This window comes from Colobus angolensis, unplaced genomic scaffold (genome assembly GCF_000951035.1).
Source record: "Colobus angolensis palliatus isolate OR3802 unplaced genomic scaffold, Cang.pa_1.0 Scaffold311, whole genome shotgun sequence".
NCBI classification, from domain to species: domain Eukaryota; kingdom Metazoa; phylum Chordata; class Mammalia; order Primates; family Cercopithecidae; genus Colobus; species Colobus angolensis.
The window spans coordinates 1,388,016-1,410,139 of NW_012116389.1; the positions used below are offsets into that span (position 1 = coordinate 1,388,016).

The window sequence follows — 22,124 nt, forward strand, 5'->3', positions numbered from 1 at the left end:
AAATGAATTGTAAAACTCAAAAGCAAAGCACAGTTTCAGAAACAACACATGCTCCCTCCAGATTTACTAACATTATATAGGCCCAAAGTTTAATAAAGGTGGCTTCAATATAAACTTAATATTTCAGCAAACATTTTTACATACATGACTTACAAACTACTTCAGTTAAAAAAAAAAACAAAAAACTTCTGAAATTCTTGGAACTGTCAGAGACGAAGCTCTGTAAAAAGGCAGAGGCTATCCCTATCTTGGTCATTAATATTTCCAACAATTAGAAACATGCCTGTGAAATAAGATCCATTTAGTATCAGGTGAGTAAATGAACTGATGAAGAGAGAAAATATTGTCTCTCCAGCTTATTTCAACTGACTCTGAAGATGCAGGTTTCTGCTGGAAACAAGCTAGACTGCTTCCTGCCCAGTATGCTACCTCTTCCATAGCTTTGCTTATCCCCTTCCTGCCTGGGGTGCCTGCGCCCCCGTCACTTTTTTTTTTTTTTTTTTTGAGACAGGGTCTCACTCTATTGCCCAGGCTGGAGTGGTAGAATCACGGTCACTGTGTCCTCAACACCCCTGGGCTCAGGTGATTCTCCCACCTCACCCTCCTGAGTAGCTGGGACTACAGGCGTGCGCCACCACGCCTGGATAATTTTTGTATTTTTTTTTCTAGAGATGGGGTTTCATCATGTTGCCCAGGCTAGTCTCAAACTCCTGGTCTCAGGTGATCCATCCACCTTGGCCTCCCAAAGTGCTGGGATTACAGGCATGAGTTGGTGTGCCCAGCAGCCCCATTTGTTTTCTATCCAGTCATACTCAGGTTTCAAACTCTAACTCAAATACTATCTCTTTATAAATGGTATTATAATCCACATGTGATAGGCACTAAACAAATACTTTAAAGTTCATTCTTTTTGTTTTGTTTTGTTTTTGTTTCTTGAGACGGAGTCTTGCTCTGTCACCCAGGCTGGAGTGCAGTGGCGTGATCTCGGCTCACTGCAAGTTCCACCTCCCGGGTTCAGGCCATTCTCCTGCCTCAGCCTCCCGAGTAGCTGGGACTAGATGCACCTGCCACCACGATCAGTTAATTTTTTATATCTTTAGTAGAGATGGGGTTTCACCATGTTAGCCAAGATGGTCTCGATCTCCTGACCTCGTGATCTGCCAGCCTCAGCCTCCTAAAGTGCTGGGATTATAGGCGAGAGTCACCATGCTCAGCCCCTAAAGTTCATTGTTTAGAAAGTAAAGCATGCACATGAGAAAGGATAATGATTCTTTGATATTAATTCATCAATTTAAATAGCACGCAGTTCATTCATGGTATTATGATAGACGTTGTGATGGTTACCTTTATTTGTCAAGTTACTCAGTAAGTAGCATACCCAGACATTTGGTCAAACATTTTTCTGGGTATGGCTGTGACGGTGTTCCTGGATGAGATTAACGTTTGACTCGGTACACTGAGGGAAGCAAGTGGCCCTCCCTAACATGCGTGAATCTCATCCAATCAAAGACCTGAACAGAGCAAAAAGGCTGAGTAAGAGGAAACTCCTCCTGCCTGACTGCCTTGAACTGGGACACAGGTCTTCTTTGCCTTTTAACTGGAACAGAAACATTGGCTCTTCTTCAGTCTTTAGCCTGCCAGCTTTCAGACAGCAACTACACCACCACAGGATCTCCTGGGTCTCCAGCTTGTCAAACGCAGATCTTGGGACTTCTCAACCTCTGTAATCATGCGAGCTGATTTCTTAAAATAAATCTTTACTTCATACACACACACACAGACACACAGACACACACACACACACCCCTCCTAATGGCTCTGTTTCTCTGGAGAGCCCTCATGCAAATATTTATTCTTACAACTGAGCTTTTGTTCATATTACACAGCAGCTCTGATAAGCACCTGGAACATGGCTATTACATGGTACTTAACAAGATTAAATTTTTGTTCTTCCTGAGCATTTTTCCAGAAGTATTAGAAAAGATATCCACCCTTTCTCTAGGATTACCCTCTCTGCCAGGAACCATTTACCTACAAAGTGGATGAGAATAGGAGCCTATCTGAGAACAAAGCAGAGTAGATGTAGGCAGAGCAAAAAGATGGCGAGAAAGACACAAACACGGAGTAGCACAGACAGAAATCAAGCCCCTAAATCCAGCTGTATCCACGAGTCTTTGACTTCTCAGTCATGTGAGCAAATAAATTACTTTAAAAGTTAATTTGAATTGGGTGTTACTGTTTGCAAATGAAGTCTTGAATAATACAATACTTCCCTGTGCAAACTGGAGAGCCTACCATACATGTACATGAAAAGGCTGTCACAGTGGCTTTATCAAAAGTATTGTTTAAGGTCAAGGGAAAGCTAAAACTTTAACAAAATAAAATGTATCAACACCAATATGTCTACTTGCCAAATTGAAGTGGGTACTACACAGTTCCCATGGACTCTAGCAACTTCTTAATTCATAAGCTATTATATTTGTATACTCAATGGAGAGCATGAATTTTCCATTATTAATATTTCTAAACTTATAACTACCAAGAGTTATCTTCAAAGATGAAACTCCTTGCCAAGGTTCTAGTTTTCTAGAGTTAAGGAGGTTAAATGAATGTGTTACTTACGTTTCATTTTTAAAAATTTTGACATTACATCTATTGAGCCCTTACTATATATGCCAGGAACGCACAAAAAACATTATATATTTTAACAGCCAATTCATTTCTATGAAATATGTACCATTACTATTATTCCCCTATTACAATCTTCAAAGATTAATATGAGATTAAAATAATGAGCCTAATAATAACAGTCATGGTGCTAAACACTTGTCAAGAGGATACTATTTGCCACACACTGTATTAAGTGTTTCAAAAGAAGCATTCTATTTAATCTTTACGATTACCTTCTAAGGTAGGTACTATTATCCCTGTTCTACAGATGAGAAAACTAAGGCTTGGAGACTGAAATGCAGACCCAAGGCTTATACACCACAACTGAATCAGTCTGAAAGGTTTGAAAACATTCCACATCGCATCCAAATAAATTGCATACCATTATCTGAAGTGCATTTCAAGTTGTGTAATAAAAGCTTGAACTCATCTACATTTTTTATGCTCTTCAACTGCCATGCAGTTTACATTTACATTTTCCTCTTTAATTCCTCATCTCTGGAAAAAGTAAAGACTCATACTAAAGGAAATATTTATTCCAGCTCAATGAGTAACACAGGATCACTGATTTAGAGTTAGCCCTTTTGATTTCACAAACTGTTCCAAAACTGGGCAGACTTCAGACACACAGAAACGTGGTTTCAGACTAACAGAGCTTTAAAAAAGCTATTAGTAAACTAAAAAGCTATTAGTGAAGTCCTGTTGGAGTAAATCTGATCCCTACTGTGTGGAGGAGACATCTCAGTCCTGAAAATGCCTCTCTACAAGTTTTTACATAGCAGATATCCAAAGCACGTATTTTCTTTTTGTTTTTGTTTTTTTCTTAAGAGACAGAGCCTTGCTATGCTGCCCAAGCTGGCCTCAAACTCCTGAGCTCAGGCAGTCTTCCAGTCTCAGCTCCCCAAATACCTGGGACTACAGGCACGAGCCACTGAACCCAGCTCTCAAAGCACATCCTTTAAATATCATATTTTGTACAAAAACTACATGTAAGGCATTTTCTTGTCAGAAAGATGCATATAACTATATATGAATACTTTTAGAAGCATAAAATACACTAGAAACATTAATCCCATTAAAGAAGGGTATAATCTTTAATTGAATTCACGTAAGTGTAGACCACAGACATACACTCACATATAACAAACGTAACTGAAAAGTTACTTATTGACAGTTTATCACTGAGCAAACTCCACATGACAAAGTTTCAAATAATTGTCTTACTTTGGGCATCAAAAGTACTCTTACAGTACATATTAATTATCAGAGCTGTCCCTGAAACCAACTGCAGAAGTGTAAAAAGGAAAAAAGAAACAAGAGGCTGGCCTAGAAATCAAGCCATTACAGATCAAGCTCCAGTCAATCAAGACAGGCTCCCCCAGACAGTGGAAGGGTCGACACAGAACACCCACACACTCACTATGAGGTACCTTCCTCAACCAACTGGAGTAGTTGAGTGCTTCATCTATAGCAACTGGCAATTTCAGTTATTTGGGTTTTCTTTAATGTGAACCTAATATTATATGAGAGAGTTCAAATTCTTAACATTGGCCAAAATCAGAATGTAATTACATCTGGTTTGTTTATTATGATCTTTTTTTTTTTTTTTTAATGAGAACAGCGTGTCTCAAGAAGTTGAAACAGTAGAGGGAAGCATTAAGTTAGGCTGTCATTCTTATAAACCTGCCAAACCGACCCAGACTGCGGTCGAGGTCCTGAAGAAAGCCATGATCAGGCAAGCATATTAATGCATGATATACAATCTAGCATTTGTTTAATTTCACAAAATCTTCTTTAATATTGACATATGGCATATACTTTTTGGAACTAGCTTTGATAAAATTGACAGTGTCCCCTCAACTATAAGGTGAGATTCTGGGGTTTCGCATGTTTGCATTAGGTGCTGTCAGTAGTCATCCTGCTGTGTGTTTGCTCTATGAGCAATGCAATAAAAGAATACAAAACGCCTTTCTCTTGATGAATACTCATTACCTGTTCTGCCACCTCCACCCAACCCCGAGAAAGTCCTGCTCAGAACTAAACCTAAGTTCTATTCCAAGAATTTGGAGAAAGGCATTACCTCTATCTCTATTATTTCTGAGTAGAGCCAGAAGTCTCAATTTCATGTTCCAGTAGTCTTGTAATATTGATCTTCAATCATAACCCTCACCCCTTGAGCCATGAACACCTTTAAATCTGCATAACTTCAAAATCATGCTTCTGGTAGAAAACAGATTAAGCTTTAAATGGATGTCTTCGAAGATGAACTGAAATTCTTCTGGGTCTTCTGCAGTCTAACAGTTCCTGCATCTGTCTCTAAACTTTTTTTACAATGAGTACACAAGCATATGTGGATAAATATAAGGACATCAAGATCCCAACCCCATCACTGAACTTCGTTTGACAGAAGCTTCCTGGGTAGCCTACACTTCCCTGCATGAATACAACTGCATGATACTTACTGGGGAAGTAACACATCTCGAATGAGAGCCAGAAGATTGCTGTCAGAATCGACACTGGCCTTCTCCTTGCCATCCCCAAACTCCTGGTTCACGAGTAGAGATGTGGTTTCTGAGAGCAACCGCAAGCTAAAGAGTCTCCACTCCACTTGAAAGAAAAAAAATGCCAAGAATGTGACTCCATGGAGATAGAATGAAAACAGAATGTGTAACTGATGGAATTCTTGCTGGTGTCATCACACTTACCATTTTGGCTTTGAACCAAGGACACCAAGGGTGGCAGGATATAATCAACAACCTAAAAGGAAACACGTAAAAGACTTAGTTCAAATCTCTATGAACACAAAACTGATATCAACCACTATCTATATTTTTTCCACAGACAGAATCCCTAATCAAAGGAGTGAAAAAAACAATGGCTAAGTTTATTCTGGATTTCAACTCTCCATGACATTTAACAAGCCACCAAGCTCATTTAAGTCTAAAAAAGTCCTCAGGTCAAAATGACATTATGAAAATCAAAACAGTAATTTCTCAAAACCTTCAGGGTCTATGAAAGGAACTTAAAATATAATGCAAAATCTAGTTGGCACAGGTTGGCATTAAACCATCAGATTAGTTATGTATAAGCTGGTGATCATTACTTCAAGTTTAACCTAAACAACAACCAAAATGTTGGGGAAAAAAAGAGACACACAGTCCCCATGTTTTATCAAATACATCAAATAACTATGACAAGTTGGTCTTGGTTATTTTTAGAAATAGACCCCAAAGATGTAAATCCACTAGACAAACCACCTCTGTGAGTTCCCAGTTGTATCAGACAGAGAACAATCAATATGGTTTAAAACTTAACCCCAAAAGACAAGTATTTTCCTCCAAAATACCAAAAAAGAAAGAATCCCTATGCTCGTCTAATGATGAAAACTACTGTTTCATTTGATGAACTATTTTAGTGACAACAAACAAAATTCCCATTGTTTGTGTACTTGTTCTCTCTATACTGATAAAAGAGCAGGAGAATCTGTGCACCGCCAAATGACATCTTGCTCTCCATACCAACAAAACAATGCCCTGCAGAGGCAAGAATCTCCATATATGTGATTGGTGGCCCACTAGTATTAACATGTTCTATCTCCACTTGACATAGGAAATTTCTATGTGATAGTATATCTCAATATTTTTACAAGGACCCTAAGAACCAGGGGTGTTTAGTTCACCCTCTTCCACTAAGTGATGTCACATTACATCACTCAAAGCACAGATATCATGCTTCACCAAGGTATTTTGAGAACTCCAAACTTATAATTATGTCTAAAGAAAAAACTATGCAAAGGAAAGAAATATATGCTGCTATCAATACTACCAACATGATCAACAGCTATCTTAAAGGTTGAATAGTATATATCACGAGAGGAGTAACACTGAAACAAATGATCTAAGTGCCCAACTCAAGAAATTTAAAAACAATTAAATAGTCAAAAAAGTAAGCTTGTCAGAAGATGAATACAGAAAAATCAACAGTATTTATGAGACAGAGTAGGAATGAGGCTTGGCTCCAGCTCATCCCTACTAGAGCATTCTTTCATACATTGCCAGTGATCACAAAACCCACACCACTACCTCACTGATGCCATACCCGCTAACCCCAAGGCTTTAGTCATGCTATATTGTTCCACTGAGCTCTCAAAATGTTTAGCCATGCCTTTTACTTAAAGAATTCCAGGAACTGGCCTTAGGAGATCCAAACTATCAAACCAAGGTTGTGGAGTGTCCCACCTCAGGAAGGAATGGCAGCCTTGATGCTCCTGGCCAGACCGCCAGGTGGCCCATTACTCAACATGACCATTGTAACCACATACGCTGCCCTGCACACCCTACCCATCATGTGCTTTGCCCAGTCCAGCATGCATACCCTACCCCTTGTATCAATTTCCATGCTTTGCCTAATACAAAATCCCAACCAGCTCTTTTCAGAGAGTCAGGGAATTCTCTTTCTTTCTCTCTGTCTCTCTCTCTCTCTCTCACTCTCACTCTCTCCCTCTCCCTCTCTCTCTCTCTCTCTCTCTCTCCCCCATGCTGCTTCCCTCATTGCTGGACATAAGCTCCAATGAAGCGTTGTCCGGGAGAACTCTGTCGGCCTCATGTTCTATTGCATTAAGAGCCCAAGAACTCATGGTCAGTAACATATTCATTCAGGGCTTATCAGGGATCACCAGACATGGGGAGCTTTTTTCTCCTCTGTGGAGGGAGGCTTGTGAGCCAGCAGGACAGCAGGATGTGACCCCTTCGTGGCTGACAGGAAGTCACCTGAAGTTTTGATTCAGCGCTGCTATGACTGGTGAGTTCTTCCTCCAGCCTCCCTGAGATTCCTCACAACCCACCCCGGACAATGCTTTCCCTTCCCTCCTGGTCTTCTATTTGTTGTGTCTTTCTTTTTCTTTCTTTTTCCTTTCTCCTTCCCTTCCTTCACTTTTCATTAACTTCATTGTTTCAGCCTAAATAGATACCCGTGTGGCACTGATTCAGCCTCAGTAGACACCCATGTGGCACCGGTTCAACCTCAATAGACACCCATGCAGCACAGGCCAAAACGGTCATTCAGTTCAGCTGGTAGGAAACTGTCTGGCACTGGGCTCTGTAATTTTCTTTAAGTACGTTCCCTCCCTTTGCCACGCCTTGTGGGAAAGGGAAGGCTGTGGACTTTGTCGTCTGTCTATCCAAGCCTGCAACAAACCCTGGGTGTTATCTTTGTGAAGAGAGGACTGATAGCACATGGGTCCTGAGTTTGTGTCACTCCCATCCGGATCCATTTTTCCTTCTTGTGTGTTTCATTTGACATCTGATTCCCCCATGCAGACTGTTAGGTGGCATCTTGCAAAGATAAGAGGCTTTCCTTCGGTTCCTCCATAAAATGGACAAAAGATGACTTTCTCTTGTAATGCAGCTTGGCCCCCACAGCTATGCTGCAGTGAGCAGTCAACAAAAGCTTCTTTGCTCTTCCAGAAGCTACACAGAAAGGGAACCCAGAAACCTGGCATGCCAGCAAAAGGTTAAGGATTTCTGACCAGCCAGGCTTCTGGCCTGCTTCTCTGTGCAAACCAGTTGAGTGAAATGGTAAAGACAATTGTTTGTCTCAAGGCCTATGACCCCTATAAGCCTGTTGTTTGGCAGACTCGTCAGTTACAAACATTGCTGCAGGTCCTTGAAACAAAAACTGGATGAGGTTTCCCTTTCATTTTCTTTTCTGTCTTTGGGAGCTTGACCTTATGACCATGGGGGGTTCCCTTTCTTGCTATCTAGCATCCAGAAGGTGGGAATTCCGAGGCTGATGTCAGGTAGCTGGTCTGAAAGAACCTGGAGTCTGAGACACAAGCACACATTCTTTGTCCCAAATATGTCAAAAGCCCTTGGAGATGAGTTCTGTCTTAAAAGGTCCCACCCCAAGGGGCTTTTGTCATCTTTTGCTATCTTAAATCTATTTCAGACAGTAAATTCTTGGAGACCATGGAGATGCCTCCTCTACCCCCTCTCTAGAAATACCACTTGCTTATATTATAAAAACCTGAAAAATCACCATCTGAGTTTTAAAGGGTTTTTGGGTTGAGTCGCTACTGAACCTAAGTACATCATTAAAGGAAAAGCACTTTTCTTATTCTCAACAATTTTTAAAAGGTTTAAATTAAAAAGAAGGATGCATAAGAATGTCATGGCTAGCCTTACAAATTATCTTGAGCAGGTGAAATTCCTTGCAAGCTTGAAAAAGGCTACTCGAGTTTCCTTCTGAAAAGACCACTGCCTCATGCTGTAGCTCAGTGGCTAAGGCTGTGCCTTTTCACAGTGGCTGCCTGGGTTCAATACCTGGCATAGGGAATGAGTCCTTTCTGGTTTTATATTTGTGTGACCTTTGCCATTTATTATTTTCCCCTCCATGAACAACTTCTGACTTCCTGTCTTGAATTTTCCTTTCTCTGAGCTACCTTTGAGGTGATTCTAAATCTTATAAAAACTGCTTGCCCTAAAAGGTTAGGCAAGGACAATAACTTGTTCGGCAGGAAGTAGCTTCTGAAGATGAGATCTTCGGCCCTTTCTCCTTAAGCATAAAGAAGGTGAAATTTCTCAGCAGGGAATGAGACAGCAGGAATGGGGCTTGGCTTCAGCTCACCCTCACCAGAGCATTCTTTAATACATTCCCACTGATCACAAAACCCACACCACTACCTCACTGATGTCTTACCCACTAATCCCAAGGCTTTAGTCATACTCTGTTGTTCTTCTATGCTCCCATAATGTTTAACCATGCCTTTTACTTAAGGAATTCCAATAACTGGCCTTAGGAGATCCAAAATAAACCAAAGTTGCAGAGTGTTCCACCTCAGGAAGGAATGACAGCCTTGTTGTCATTGGCCAGACCACCAGGTGGCCCATTTCTCAAGATAAACATCATAAGCAATTGTGCTGACCTGTATACCCTACCCTTTACGTTCTTTGCCCAGCCCAGACTGCATATCCTACTCTATTTATTAATTCTTATGTCTTGCCTAATAAAAATTTCCAACCAGCTCTTCAAAGAGTTTGTCTGAGAATTCTCTCTCATGATGCTTCCTTTATGCCCAGGCACAAGCTCCAATGAAGCCTTGTATGGAAAAACTCTTTTGGCCTCATGTCAATTTCTATTGCACTGAGAGCCCAAGGACCATGGTCAATAACATTTATATGTACCTACAACAACCAACTGAATAACATAATTCAAAACAATTCCATTTACAACTGGAATATTGTGATCTTAGCAAGAATATATATATATGGATATAAATGTATGTGTGCATATATGTGTGTGTATATGCATATGAATATATTTACAGGTACTATAGTCATTGATGGACTTCTGGGTTCTAGACCAACATGTAAAGAGTTTGGAAATCATCACAACCAACCATACAACAAAGAAAAAGCTAAACAAACTAAAAATCAACAACTTTTCTTAGATAGGTCAAAGAATTGAAGTCATAGGGAAACCACCATCCTCAAAACTGGAGCAACAAGCAAATTCAGAAAATCACAGCTTACCAGGAGCAGGAACCGCCGCTGGAGACAGCAATTACAACAACAACATAAAGGGTGATTGACTGAAACTGTTGGAGATTGAGCATGGACTAGTATGAGAGATTAAAAACTCCCGGAGGCCCAGCCTTAGGAGAGCCCCCACGCTTCTGCAAGTGTTACCGTCAGGAGCTCCCCACCAACACCACTTTTCAGGGTGAACTTGGAGAAAAAATCTCCTGGTGCTTCAGTAGGGGAAGGAGAAATTTAACTATTTTGAAATATGCCCAGAGCATTGTTTAACAAAGGTCTGGACTCAGGGAAGCTATTTTACAACAGCCTAACTTAATGGGGTTTTAGCAGAACTTAACTCCCCAGGGCAAGGGAAATGCCCAACTCCAGGCCCCTCTAGCCTTCTTGTCTCACCTACAGTGGGAGGTTGGGGGTGCTGAAAAGCACTTGTGAAGGTCACAGCCTAGGTACTCAGGCTCACTAAAAGAGTAAGACCTAATCACAGAACTATACAATACATGCCTTCCCCCAGCATCTTACCACAACATCAACACGGCTTCAGTATAGTAACACAGACTTACAACTGACACAGGTGGTATTTAAGACAGAGTTCTTAGGGAAACCCAAAGACAACAGGAGAGAAAACAACTCGGTTACTAGAGGAAATTTTAGTCTCTGAAACCTACAACTACCACAAACAACCAACACAGCCTACCTCCTGGCCTTTTATAAACATAAAACTTCACACTAAAGGTCCATTTACCTAAGTTCAGTTCGCCTGACACATCACGCTAGAATGAAATTTTCAAAGTGCTAAGAGAAAAAAGCCACCAACCTACAATTCTGTATACAATGAAATTATCCCACAAAATTGAAGGAGAAATGAAGACTTTCTCACAGACAAAAATTGAAGAAATTTTTCACCAACAGACTTGCCTTGTAAGAAATATTTAAAGAAATTCTTCAGAGTGAAGGAAAATTATAGGTCAGGAACGCACATCTACATAAAGAAAGCAAGAACGTTAGAGAAGTGAATAAATGAAGGTAAAACACAGTTTTTAATAAGAAGACTCAGAGAGGCCAATTCTCTGAAAATTAATCTATAATTCCAACACAAAAAAAAAAATTTAACAAGGTTTTCAGGAACTCCTCATATTGACTCTGTAATATACATGGAAAGCAGATCAAGAAGAACAGAAAACTGGCCAGGTGCAGTAGCTCACGCCTGGAAGCCACCTGGGGAGCTGAGTTGGGCAAATCACTTGAGGTCGGGAGTTTGAGATCAGCCTGGATAACATGATGAAACCTTATCTCTACTGAAAATGCAAAACTTAGCCAGGCATGGTGGCAAGTGCCCGTAATCCCAGCTACTCGGGAGTCTGAGGGGCAAGAATCACTTGAACCTGGGAGGAGGAGGTTGCAATGAGCTGAGATTGTGCCACTGCACTCCAAACTGGGCGACAGAGCAAGATTCCATCTTAACAACAACAAAAAGAACAAAAGAAAACTTCCAAGAAAGCTTGGGAAAAGGATGCCTAACTCTAACAAGTTTCCACATTTACTAGGATGGAAATAACATGCTATAAGCACAGGGCTAGATATGATCAATGGAACAGAATAGAGAGTCTAGAAACAGACATATATGGGAACTCTCTGTATGAGAGAGTCATTCAGAGTAGGACCTGCATCTGGCTCACTACATTCTCCAAGATGGTATAGCCAAGCATGGTGGCTCACACCTGTAGTCTCAGCTACTTAGGAGGCCGAGGTGGGAGAATCGCTTGAGCCCAGGAGTTTGAGAACAGCCTGAGCAACATAGTGGAACCCCATCCCTAAAAAATGAATAAACAAACAAACAAACAAATAGATGGTTTATCTAAGGCCCTTACTAAGAATATATGAGCAAACCAAATAGCTAAAAAGTTTTCTTGGGGCCACTTTTTACATCACTGCTATAACTCTATTCATACTCTTTTTCAGTATAAAGAAGGTATTTTTTAAAAGATTTGAACTTACAAAAGTATTTGTTTATGGTACAGAATGTCAATTTCTTTAGAACAAAACAAAACGTAATTTGCTTTTGTATCCTAGTTATCAGCTGAGGTCACCCTAAACTTTGAGTTTCAAATAAAACCGTCAGCCTTGCATGCTATTAAGCAATTTAGTGTCCTTTCCAAGATTTCTGGGAATTTGCAGAGGCTTATTTACTTTCCCATGATTCACTGCCAACTCTGAGTTTCTACCTCACTTATCTGCTTTTTACCTTCTCCTGCCTACTATTTGCTTCTGGGAGACTGAATATACTGGTGGGAGCCAGACTATATATGACAATATATGACAATAGAACTCTAACCCACAACCTCTACAGGAACCAGTGGGGAAGCCAAAACCACAACCTCGGTAATAATTAGACTGGGATGGTTAGGATTTAGTCAATGACTGTCATCTTCAGTATTTTTTGTACTCTTCCAACTTAGGGCCGACTAGAGAAAGCCAAAAATGTTCCCCGAACCAACCACATAGGATGTCCTGCTTCTAATGAGCCACTTCCAGTTTCCCCTGCCAATAGCCTCCAATCAGGGCACACCTGAAGTCTTCCCTCTCCCACTCCCTTCCTTGCCTTTAAGTCTCTGCCAAATGCTAGCGATGCTGGCCAGCTTCTTTGCTATAGCATTTGGTTGATCTTTGTTGATTTCTACCCACCAGTGTAAGTCATAGAACATAGCCCTTTTTAATAATTACATTTAGAAGACTCACAAATTCTTGGTATGTATACCAGACTTTATTGAAAGTCTGGAGTAATGGAGGGTTTATAGCAGCAACACCAACAATTTAAAATTGAAGTTTATCTGTTTTTAATCATCTTCAATCACTTGCAACTTTAACTTTTCTCACAGGCCTTCTTCCTTCACAAGCTCTGGGCTCCTGTCCTGCTGCCTAACTTTTTGGCTTCTAGGCAGCCCTCCTCGTTGTTTCTGCCTCCTTTCCTCTTTTGTTAACTCTCCTACCAACCAATACATTTTTATTTCTTATGCAGACAAATTTTAGCTATTCTGTTACCCCTATCCCCTTTCTTCATCCAGGGTTCTAGGCCACTCCCCAATCTTGCCTACAAAAGAAACAGAAACTCCATACAGACCATCCATGGCCTCATAGCTATAGAAAGGCCAGGCATATGTTTCCAGGTAACAGCTTTTCTGTCTTCAACCAGACCACCTTTCCAGGACAGAGCACCTATATGCAAAAGTGAGGTTCTTCTCTCATAATCCAAGCTCATAATGTTGCAGCAGGTAGGCAGGCAGACATGAGCAGGGCAAGAGAGGGCCCCTGACCCCAACCAGGAACATCAGGCAACATCAGGTGATAGGCGGTTGTTAACTGTCTAAAATTACTGGTCACAGTCAGTGCTAGCGAAAGGCAGTCTCCCTAGATAGAAACACCTGAAACTGGTGATCAGAAGCTTCCTGGTAAGATCTAAGGTGTTAGGTGACTGGGCTCAAGCATGTGCACTAAGAGGCAAAATGGCAGAGTTTAACTGGTATATGACCTTCTGGGAACATTCTAGTGGTAAGGGAAGAATTGCCTCAAGTGAGCATGTGTACAACTCCAGTAAACACAGCGCACATGTGGCCCCTCCCAAGTTCTGGAGGCCACTGCACATGTGGACAACCCATCCCAAAGGAAGCATCAGGGGAGAAGAGATGCAGACCCTGGAAGCATGCCAACGTATAAAACCCCAAGTCCAAGGTCAAACCACAAACTTGAATCTCTCAAGTTGCCCACTTGGCCCTCTTCCAAGTATACTTTACTTCCTTTTGTTCCTGCTATAAAACTTTTAAATAAACTTTCACTCCTGCTCTAAAACTTGCCTTGAGTCTGCCTATGCCCATGAGTCGAATTCCTTCTTCTGAGGAGGCAAGAACTGAAACTGTTGCAGACCCATACGGATTTGCCACCACTAACAATACCTCCCCCAAAGATGGGAAATTCTCTCTTCCAAATATCCTTTTAAACAGTATTATCTATTTATTCATTTCCTTTAACATCCATTGATTTTTAACTAAAATAGTGGCTAAATTGTCTTAGGACCTGAGAAATTTCAAACCCAATAACACACCAACACAAAGAATGAGTTAATACTACACTTATTGATTAATCATGTTACATACAGGATGTTTGGAGAGTGTAGTCTGATACATGATGAAGCGCAATCTGCATTTTGAGGAGTCAAATTAAAATTGTTCGCTTTAACGACAACCCGACACCAAACAGCAACAATGCAGCAAGACAATAAAGAACAACAAAAAAAAAAAGGACAAAGCCCTAAAAATTATCATTACCAGGTCACTTCTAATTCATAGTGAGAAAACCATGACAACAAAATCTGACACAGTATATGACAGCAAACATGTTCTAAACCGTTGAATGGGCATGGCTTTGCTCACTGGTACGGGGTCACCTTATTAAAAAGAGACTGAATCACTGAGACAATAGACAATGAGTACCTTTTTGCTGCTGTGGAGTTCGATAATATGCTCACCAATGTTCTGCCCTTCCAGAATCTTCCACAGAATTTATACATATACATATTTATATATACTACTATATGCTGCATATTTAATGACATATGTAATATATATTTAATGGTATTAAAATAAATGCCATTGCACCCTAATCAAGCTCCTCTGTACCAGCGATCTCTATTATAAAATTCCATCACTCATTATTTATTTTAGTGTAGGGATAATACACTCATATGGAATAATCCAAGGAATTTTAATAATTAATACTAGTAATATTGATTTCTTAAAGACATTCACTTGTGCTAAAGTTCATTTGACACGTGTTCTGAAAGCAAAGACCTACTGAACTTTTTGAAAATGGAAATTCCCAAGCCTGGTGACTTTTATTTCTTTGCTCAAACTAGGACCCCCACCCATTTTTTTAAAAATGTGTGAATATATGTGCACATTAGCTTCTCTGTATATCAGTTTCTCTGCATGTTAACGATTCTCAATGACATGTCCCTGTCCCAAATGAAATGAATGTCTATGACTTAGGAATGCTAAGACAGCTCTGGGACAATAGTACATGCTAAACAAAAGTAAACGCATTTGAAATTCATAAATAACACTTGCATCACTAAACCTTATTTTACTTGTTCTTAAAGTTATTGTTGCCCAAGATGATGCTTTGTTTAAATCTTCTTTCCAATATTAAATAGTTATAAAAATGTTAAGGAATTCCCACGGTTATGTTAGGTTGGTAACACACTATTGGGAAGACTGTGTTGAAACAGGCATTCTCATACATTGCTGGTGAGACAGAAAAATGGTAAAAGCCTACATAAGAGATTCTGGCAGTATCTAACAAAAGCACAAGTGTATTTACTCTTTGATCCCAAAATCACCCTTCTAGTGATTAAACTGGTAAATCACAATTTACCCCGAAGATACACCTACAACAATAGGAAACTAAATATGAACAAGGTTATTTATTGCTTATAATTACAAATATTAAGCAACTACCTAGTGGGCCAAACATTGGTGGAATACTAAACTTGTTTTAATAAAGAGTGAGAAAAATCTCTAAGAACTGATATGGAGTAATTTCTAACACTCATTACTAAAGGAAAAGGCAAAATGCAAAAGAACGTATATAGTATGTTACTTACAGTATAAGAAGGAAAAATAAGAAAACATATACTCTCTTTACAGAAAGAAATATTAAAAGGACAAATCAGAAAACAATGAAGTTGTTTATCTACAAGGTAAGGAGAGTATGATGGAATGGCAATGGAGTAGAAGGGATATATATTTCAGGGAAGGGAGTGGCACTGCTCTGAATATATCTTTTTCCATAGTTTTGACTTTTTTGGAAGCACATCCATGTTCTACATATTTTAAAAATTAAAAGCAACAAAAGAGGAAGGAGAAAAAGAAAACCTAAAATTGAAAGTGAACGGAGACAAATCAACAGTACTTCAAACGAATATTATAACCACACCAAAAGTGGGGAAGGGAGCTAATCCAAGTACCTTATGAACACAGTATTGACTATATACTCCCAGTGTTGCTTGGAGATGAGAAGAGGTTGGGAAGGCAAGGAATTCAGCAAACAAATTGTGACCTCATTTGGTTTGTTTTGGTATTGGTTTCAGTGAAGCAATTCCATAACAATTTTAAATGTATTAAAGGATTAAGCAAACAAGAAAATGTGCTGATGATGCTGAAGCCAAAACTTCTACAAAGGGATACACAAATATAGAATGGGCAAAGGCAAGAAAGAACTGTGTAGGAAACTGGATACGAAGATAGCATTGTGAACTTATGATTTCAAATATGTATGTGTGTACATATAGGCACGTGTATGCAAGTACGTATAGCTGTCCCTCAGTATCCACAGGGGACTGGCTCCAGGGAGAGACCAATGTGTCAACACGTAATTCAGTAGGAGCATCGCAGGGGCTATTATGGAGGGAGGTATAGAAAGCTATGGACCCCAGAGCAGGGAGGGACATACTCTGTTGGGTGGGTAGAGGGGAGTCTCACAGAAATTACTTTTGAACAGGGCCTAGAGAGAAAAGGAGGAGGAGATAGCGCAGACAATCTAACTTGGGGGATGAGAAGTCTAGGTTCACATAAGGAATGCTGAGTATAGTTGGGCCTCAGTATCTGAGACAGATTGGTTCCAGGATCCCTTTCCCTATACCAAAATCCAGGAATCCTTAAGTCCTTTATATAAAATGGCATTAGTATTTGCATATAAACTACACACAACCTCCCATATACCTTCAATCATCTCTAGGTGACTTATAACATCTAATGCAATGTAAGTGCCAGCTAATAGTTGTTATACTCTATTTTTTTAATTTGTATTATTTTTTATTGTTGTATTATCACTTTTCACTTTTTTTCAAATATGTTTTATCTGCTATTGGTTGAATCCAAGGATGTGGAACCTGTGAATATGGAGGGCCAAACCATCTGTGACTATACGGTATGTATGTGTGTTCATATGCATATGTGTTAGTCTACTCAGGCTGCTATAACAAATGCCTTAGACTGGGTAATTTAATAATAGAAATGTGTTTCTCACAGTTTAGCAGGCTGGAAAGTCCAAGATCATGGTGCCAGCAGGTTCAATGTCTGGTGAGGGCTGCTTCCAAGATGGCATCCTTTAGCTGTGTCTTCACATGGCAGAAGAAGTACAAAGGCCAAAACAACTCCCTCAAGTTCTTTTAAAGGACACAAATTCCATTCATGAGAGGGGACCCTTCATGATCTAATCATCTTCTCAAGGCCCCACCTCTTAATACTATGACATTGGGGATTAAGTTTCAATATATGAAGTTTGAGGACACATTCAGACCATCACAATGCATATACATGCATGTATTTCCTAACTGCTTCTTGGAAGGGCTAGAAGCTAAGATGTCCCAGAAGAGAAGAGCACATTTAGTGCCCCATCTTGGTCTCTAAGGCCATTTCCCAGTAAAGAAAACCAGCGCTCCTCAGAGAAATGACTAATTTCATAGCCAGGGAAGAGTAGTAACAAACTGAGGAAAAAATATTTTGTTGTAACATAAAATAAGGCAGCATTCAAAAAAGAATAGGCTATGTCACAAAGACACTTGAAAGAAGTCAACTTGAAAGGGCTTGCACTAGCCAAATCTGGAAAATATCAGGACCAAAATAATATAGTAATGAAGTCATTGATAAAAATAGGAATCTGTGGTAGACTGAATGATGCCTCCCCAAAGACAGCCATGTACTGATTTCCAGAACCTTCAAATTTGTTATTTACATAGCAAAAGGGAACTTGCAGATGAGGTTAAGGACCCTGAGAGGAGACAGTATCTTGGATTATTCAGGCGGGTCCAATATAACAATAAGGGTCCTTAAAGGGTTGACAGGATGGTCAGAGTCAGAGAAGATGTAACAATAAAAGCAGAGGTTAGAGAGAGATTTGAAGATGCTGCTCTGATGGCTTTGAAGATGGAAGAAGGGGCCACAAGCCTAAGAATCCAGGTGGCCTCGAGAAGTTGGAAAAGTCAAGGAAGCAGACCCTTCCCTTAGAGTCTCTGGAAGGAATACAGCCATGCTGACACCTTCATTTTAGCCCTAAAATTCATTTCAAGCTTCTGACTCTCCAGAACTGTAAGATAACAAATTTGTGTTGTTTTAAACTAGTAAATTTGTGGTGATTTGTTACAGCAGCAATAGAAAACTAATACAGAATATGAATCCACACCAATAAAAGATAGGTAGAGATGCTTATTCACATCAGTTAACTTTAAATATATATACACAGTCATGCATGGCATAATGACGCTTTGGTCAGCAACAGAGCACATGTATGATGACGGTCCCATAAGATTATAATGGAGCTGAAAAATTCCTATTGCTTACTGACAACGTCTTGACGATCCTGATCTTGTGTAATCCTAGACTAATTGTGTGTGCTTTTGTCTTCATTTTTAATAAAAAAGTTTAAAAAGGAAAAAAATTTTTAACTAAAAATTTCAAAAATAGAAAAAAGCTTATCAAATATTTTTGTACAACAGAACAATGTGTGTTTTAAAATCGATGTTATTACAAAAGAGTCAAAAAGTTTTTAGAAGTTTATAAAGTAAAAATGTGATAGTAAGATACAGAGAATTTGATACTAAAGAAAGAAAAATATATTTTTTTTCTACAGGCATGCACCACTATGCCCAGTTAATTGTTTTTTAAATTTTTTGTAGGTATATAGTCTCACTATGTTGCCCAGGTTGGTCTTTGAACTCCTGGCCTCAAGTGGTTCGCCTGCCTCAGTCTCCCAAAGTGCTAAGATTACAGGTGAAGGTGTGAGCCTCTGTGCCCGACCAAAAAATATTTTTTAATAAATTTAGTGTAGCTTAAGTGAACAGTGTTCATAATGTCTGCAGTAGTGTATAGTAATGTCCTAGGCCTTCAGATTCACTCACCACTCACTAATGACTCACCCAAAGCAACTCCAGTCCTGCAAGCTCCATTCATAGTAAGCATCCTATAAAGGTGTAACATTTATCTTTATACGGTATTTTCACCACACCTTTTCCTGGTATACTTACCATTTGTTACAATCACCTACAATATTCAGTGCAGTAACATGCTGTACCGGTCTGTAGTCTAGGTGTGCAATGGGCTACACCACTCAGGTTGGTGTAAGTACATTCTATGATGTTTGCACAACAAAAAAAATCACCATATAAGGCATTTTTCAGACTGCATCTCCATCTTTAAGCAAGGCATGACTGTATATACAAGTTGAGCATTCCTAATCCAAAAATCTAAAATCTGAAATGCTCTAAAATTTGAAACATTTTTTTCTCTTTTTTAGAAATGGGGTTATGGCTACATTGCCCAAGCTGGTCTTGAACTCCTAGGCTCAAGTTATTCTCCCACCTCAGCCTCCCAAGTAGCTGCGACTACAGGAGCTCACCACCATGCCCAGCTTGAAACTTTTTGAGTACCAACATGACACTCAGAGGCAATGCTCATTAGAGTATTTCAGATTTTCAGATTAGGGATGTTCAACCAATAAGGATAATGCAAATATCCCAAAAATGCAAATATTTGAAAATCCCCAAAACATCCAAAATCTAAAGCACTTCTGGTCCCAAGTGTTTCAGATAAGGGATAATCAACCTGTATATAGGCTTACCTTTACCAAGTTCTAAACCTTTTTTCATATTTATGTAAATTTTTAATTCACAAATAAGATATATACATAAAGATGTACTTATCCTAAGTATACAATTCAGATAATTTTCACAACATGAACATACTCATGTAAGTAGCACCTAGATGAAGGAACAGGACCTTATGAAGCCCCCTTTGTCACCTACCAGTCACCACCCAAGGGTCATCACTATCATGACTTGGAATAGTTTTGTCTATTCTTAATTTTTTTGCAAGTGGAATCATGGTATTTTGTATTTGTTAACTTTAGCTCAACATTAAATTTGTAAGATTTATCCATGTCATTAAGTGTAACTGAAGGTCATTTCTTTTCTCTGTGGAAGAGCATTTCATCATTTGACTATACCATAATGTACTCATCCACAGACTCTTGATGGGAATTTGGATGGTTTCCAGTTTGGAGCTATGAGCATTCTTAGCTCATTTGTATTGAATATATATTTAGAAGTAAAATTGCTGAGTCACAGTATACGCATATGTTCAGCTCTAGTAGCTACTGCCCAACAATTTTTCAGAGTAGTTGTACCAACGTACACTCTCACTGAGTATAGTGTTTCTGGGTTCCATGTGCTCTACATCACCACCAACACTAAGTATTAACTCAAATGACTGGTTTAAAGCTAGATTATTCATTATTTATTAGCCACCAGCCTTTCTCTGAAAAATTTACAAAAGGATAGGTTTTTCATTAAAAAGTATTAAGACTTAGCTTACTTTCTAAAGTTAAATAGAAATACATTTTAATCAAATTATGTATATTGCAGCCAGAACTTTCTAATAAAGAAGTCATCTTTATTTTCCCTTTGCTATTAATAATATTTTCCAAAACCACCATGAGTGGGGAACAAATTCTCTGTACAAAACAAATCATGTGGCTTTCTCACTGTCCTATAGGCCAGATTGATGATTTCAACTCTGAGGAGCTAAATGGTCTAAAACTCTGGGAAAAATCTGAATTAAGTGCTTGTGCTCAGCAAGAATCAAATGTATTTAGCCACTTCCATACAATATAGTATTGATCAGCAGCCTTGAACATCATGTGTGCTAACATTTCAAACAACAGATCAAACACCCTGGGGTGTTAGATCTTCATCTTCATGTATTCTAGTCATGCTCAAAAAGAGGTAATTAGAAAATTTCTCATGAGTTATAGCATTAAAAAATATTTTTATGAAGCCAGTAAGTTGCAATAATACCTCTTCTATCATAATAGATGCTGTAGTTACAATAATTAGTATGCTTGCATTTCATGATTAGAAAAGAAACTAATTTCTATTTAAATGCAAAATAGATATTTATAAATACTGGATCTTAACAAATTAGGCATAAAGTTACTGCTCATTAGGCAAAAGAATTAATAAGCAACATCTCAGCAAGTCATATCTTATTTGATGAATTCATTGCTATGACAATGACCATGACAAACAGGTTCCTAGTTATGGTGGGTACTGTTACGTGGATTAACATTCTCACAGAAAACAATGAAAACTGCCAGATAAAATATAGACCCTAAACCCTAAGCCCTGAAAACAGGGGGAGCTTTCAGACTAGTTTCTGAATGAAAACCTGAGGCAGAGAGTTGAGACCATGAGAGCATGGAGCTGACTGCCCAGGAGGCACTTAGCAACAACACAAACACAGGTATCAGTGGGACCCCTGCACTCAGATCCTCCTAGAATACAGAGTTTTATGAGTCACCTCACACAGAAACGGACACCTGCAGAGAGGAGATTATACTCTCAAAGTAAGGAAAAACTAGATTCATTCACCAACCCCTCCACACACATTCACACTCCTGAAAATTGAGGAGGCTGCCCTGGGAAGTTATGATCTCAGACCTAAATTGTCAGGGATTTGCACACTGGGTACAAATGATGCTGATCTGAGGTACTGTCCCAACTGGCAGAGCCCTTAGGTGCCTGGCAGAAGGAAACATGTTATGGAGGAAGGAACATCCATACTTGATTTCAGGGAATGCCCTCTAATGGATTTCAGGAACAATGATCAACAAGGATAAACAATACTCAGGCCTCCAAGAAAACAGGAAGATTTGGGCATGAACAAGATATAACAGACACCACAGACAAAAGATGACTTTCATAGTCTTCTGATATGAAAGACTGAATAACAAACATGAATAAATAAGACACACACTAGAAAATACAGGGAACAGGAAGTTATAAAAAGCAATACAGATTTGAAAAAAAAAAAAAAA

At 39.2% G+C, this 22,124-nt stretch overlaps 1 protein-coding gene across 1 annotated transcript in view; it reads right to left on the minus strand.

Moving 5' to 3' along the window:
* ULK4 (unc-51 like kinase 4) overlaps positions 1 to 22,124 on the minus strand; it is a 728,320-nt gene that overhangs the window by 457,421 nt on the left and 248,775 nt on the right. The window contains exons 28-29 of the mRNA XM_011950984.1: positions 5,376 to 5,427; positions 5,133 to 5,277 (exon numbers count right to left, since the gene is read on the minus strand). Coding sequence (XP_011806374.1) covers positions 5,133 to 5,277; positions 5,376 to 5,427 — 197 coding nt within the window. The remainder of the gene's footprint in view (positions 1 to 5,132; positions 5,278 to 5,375; positions 5,428 to 22,124) is intronic.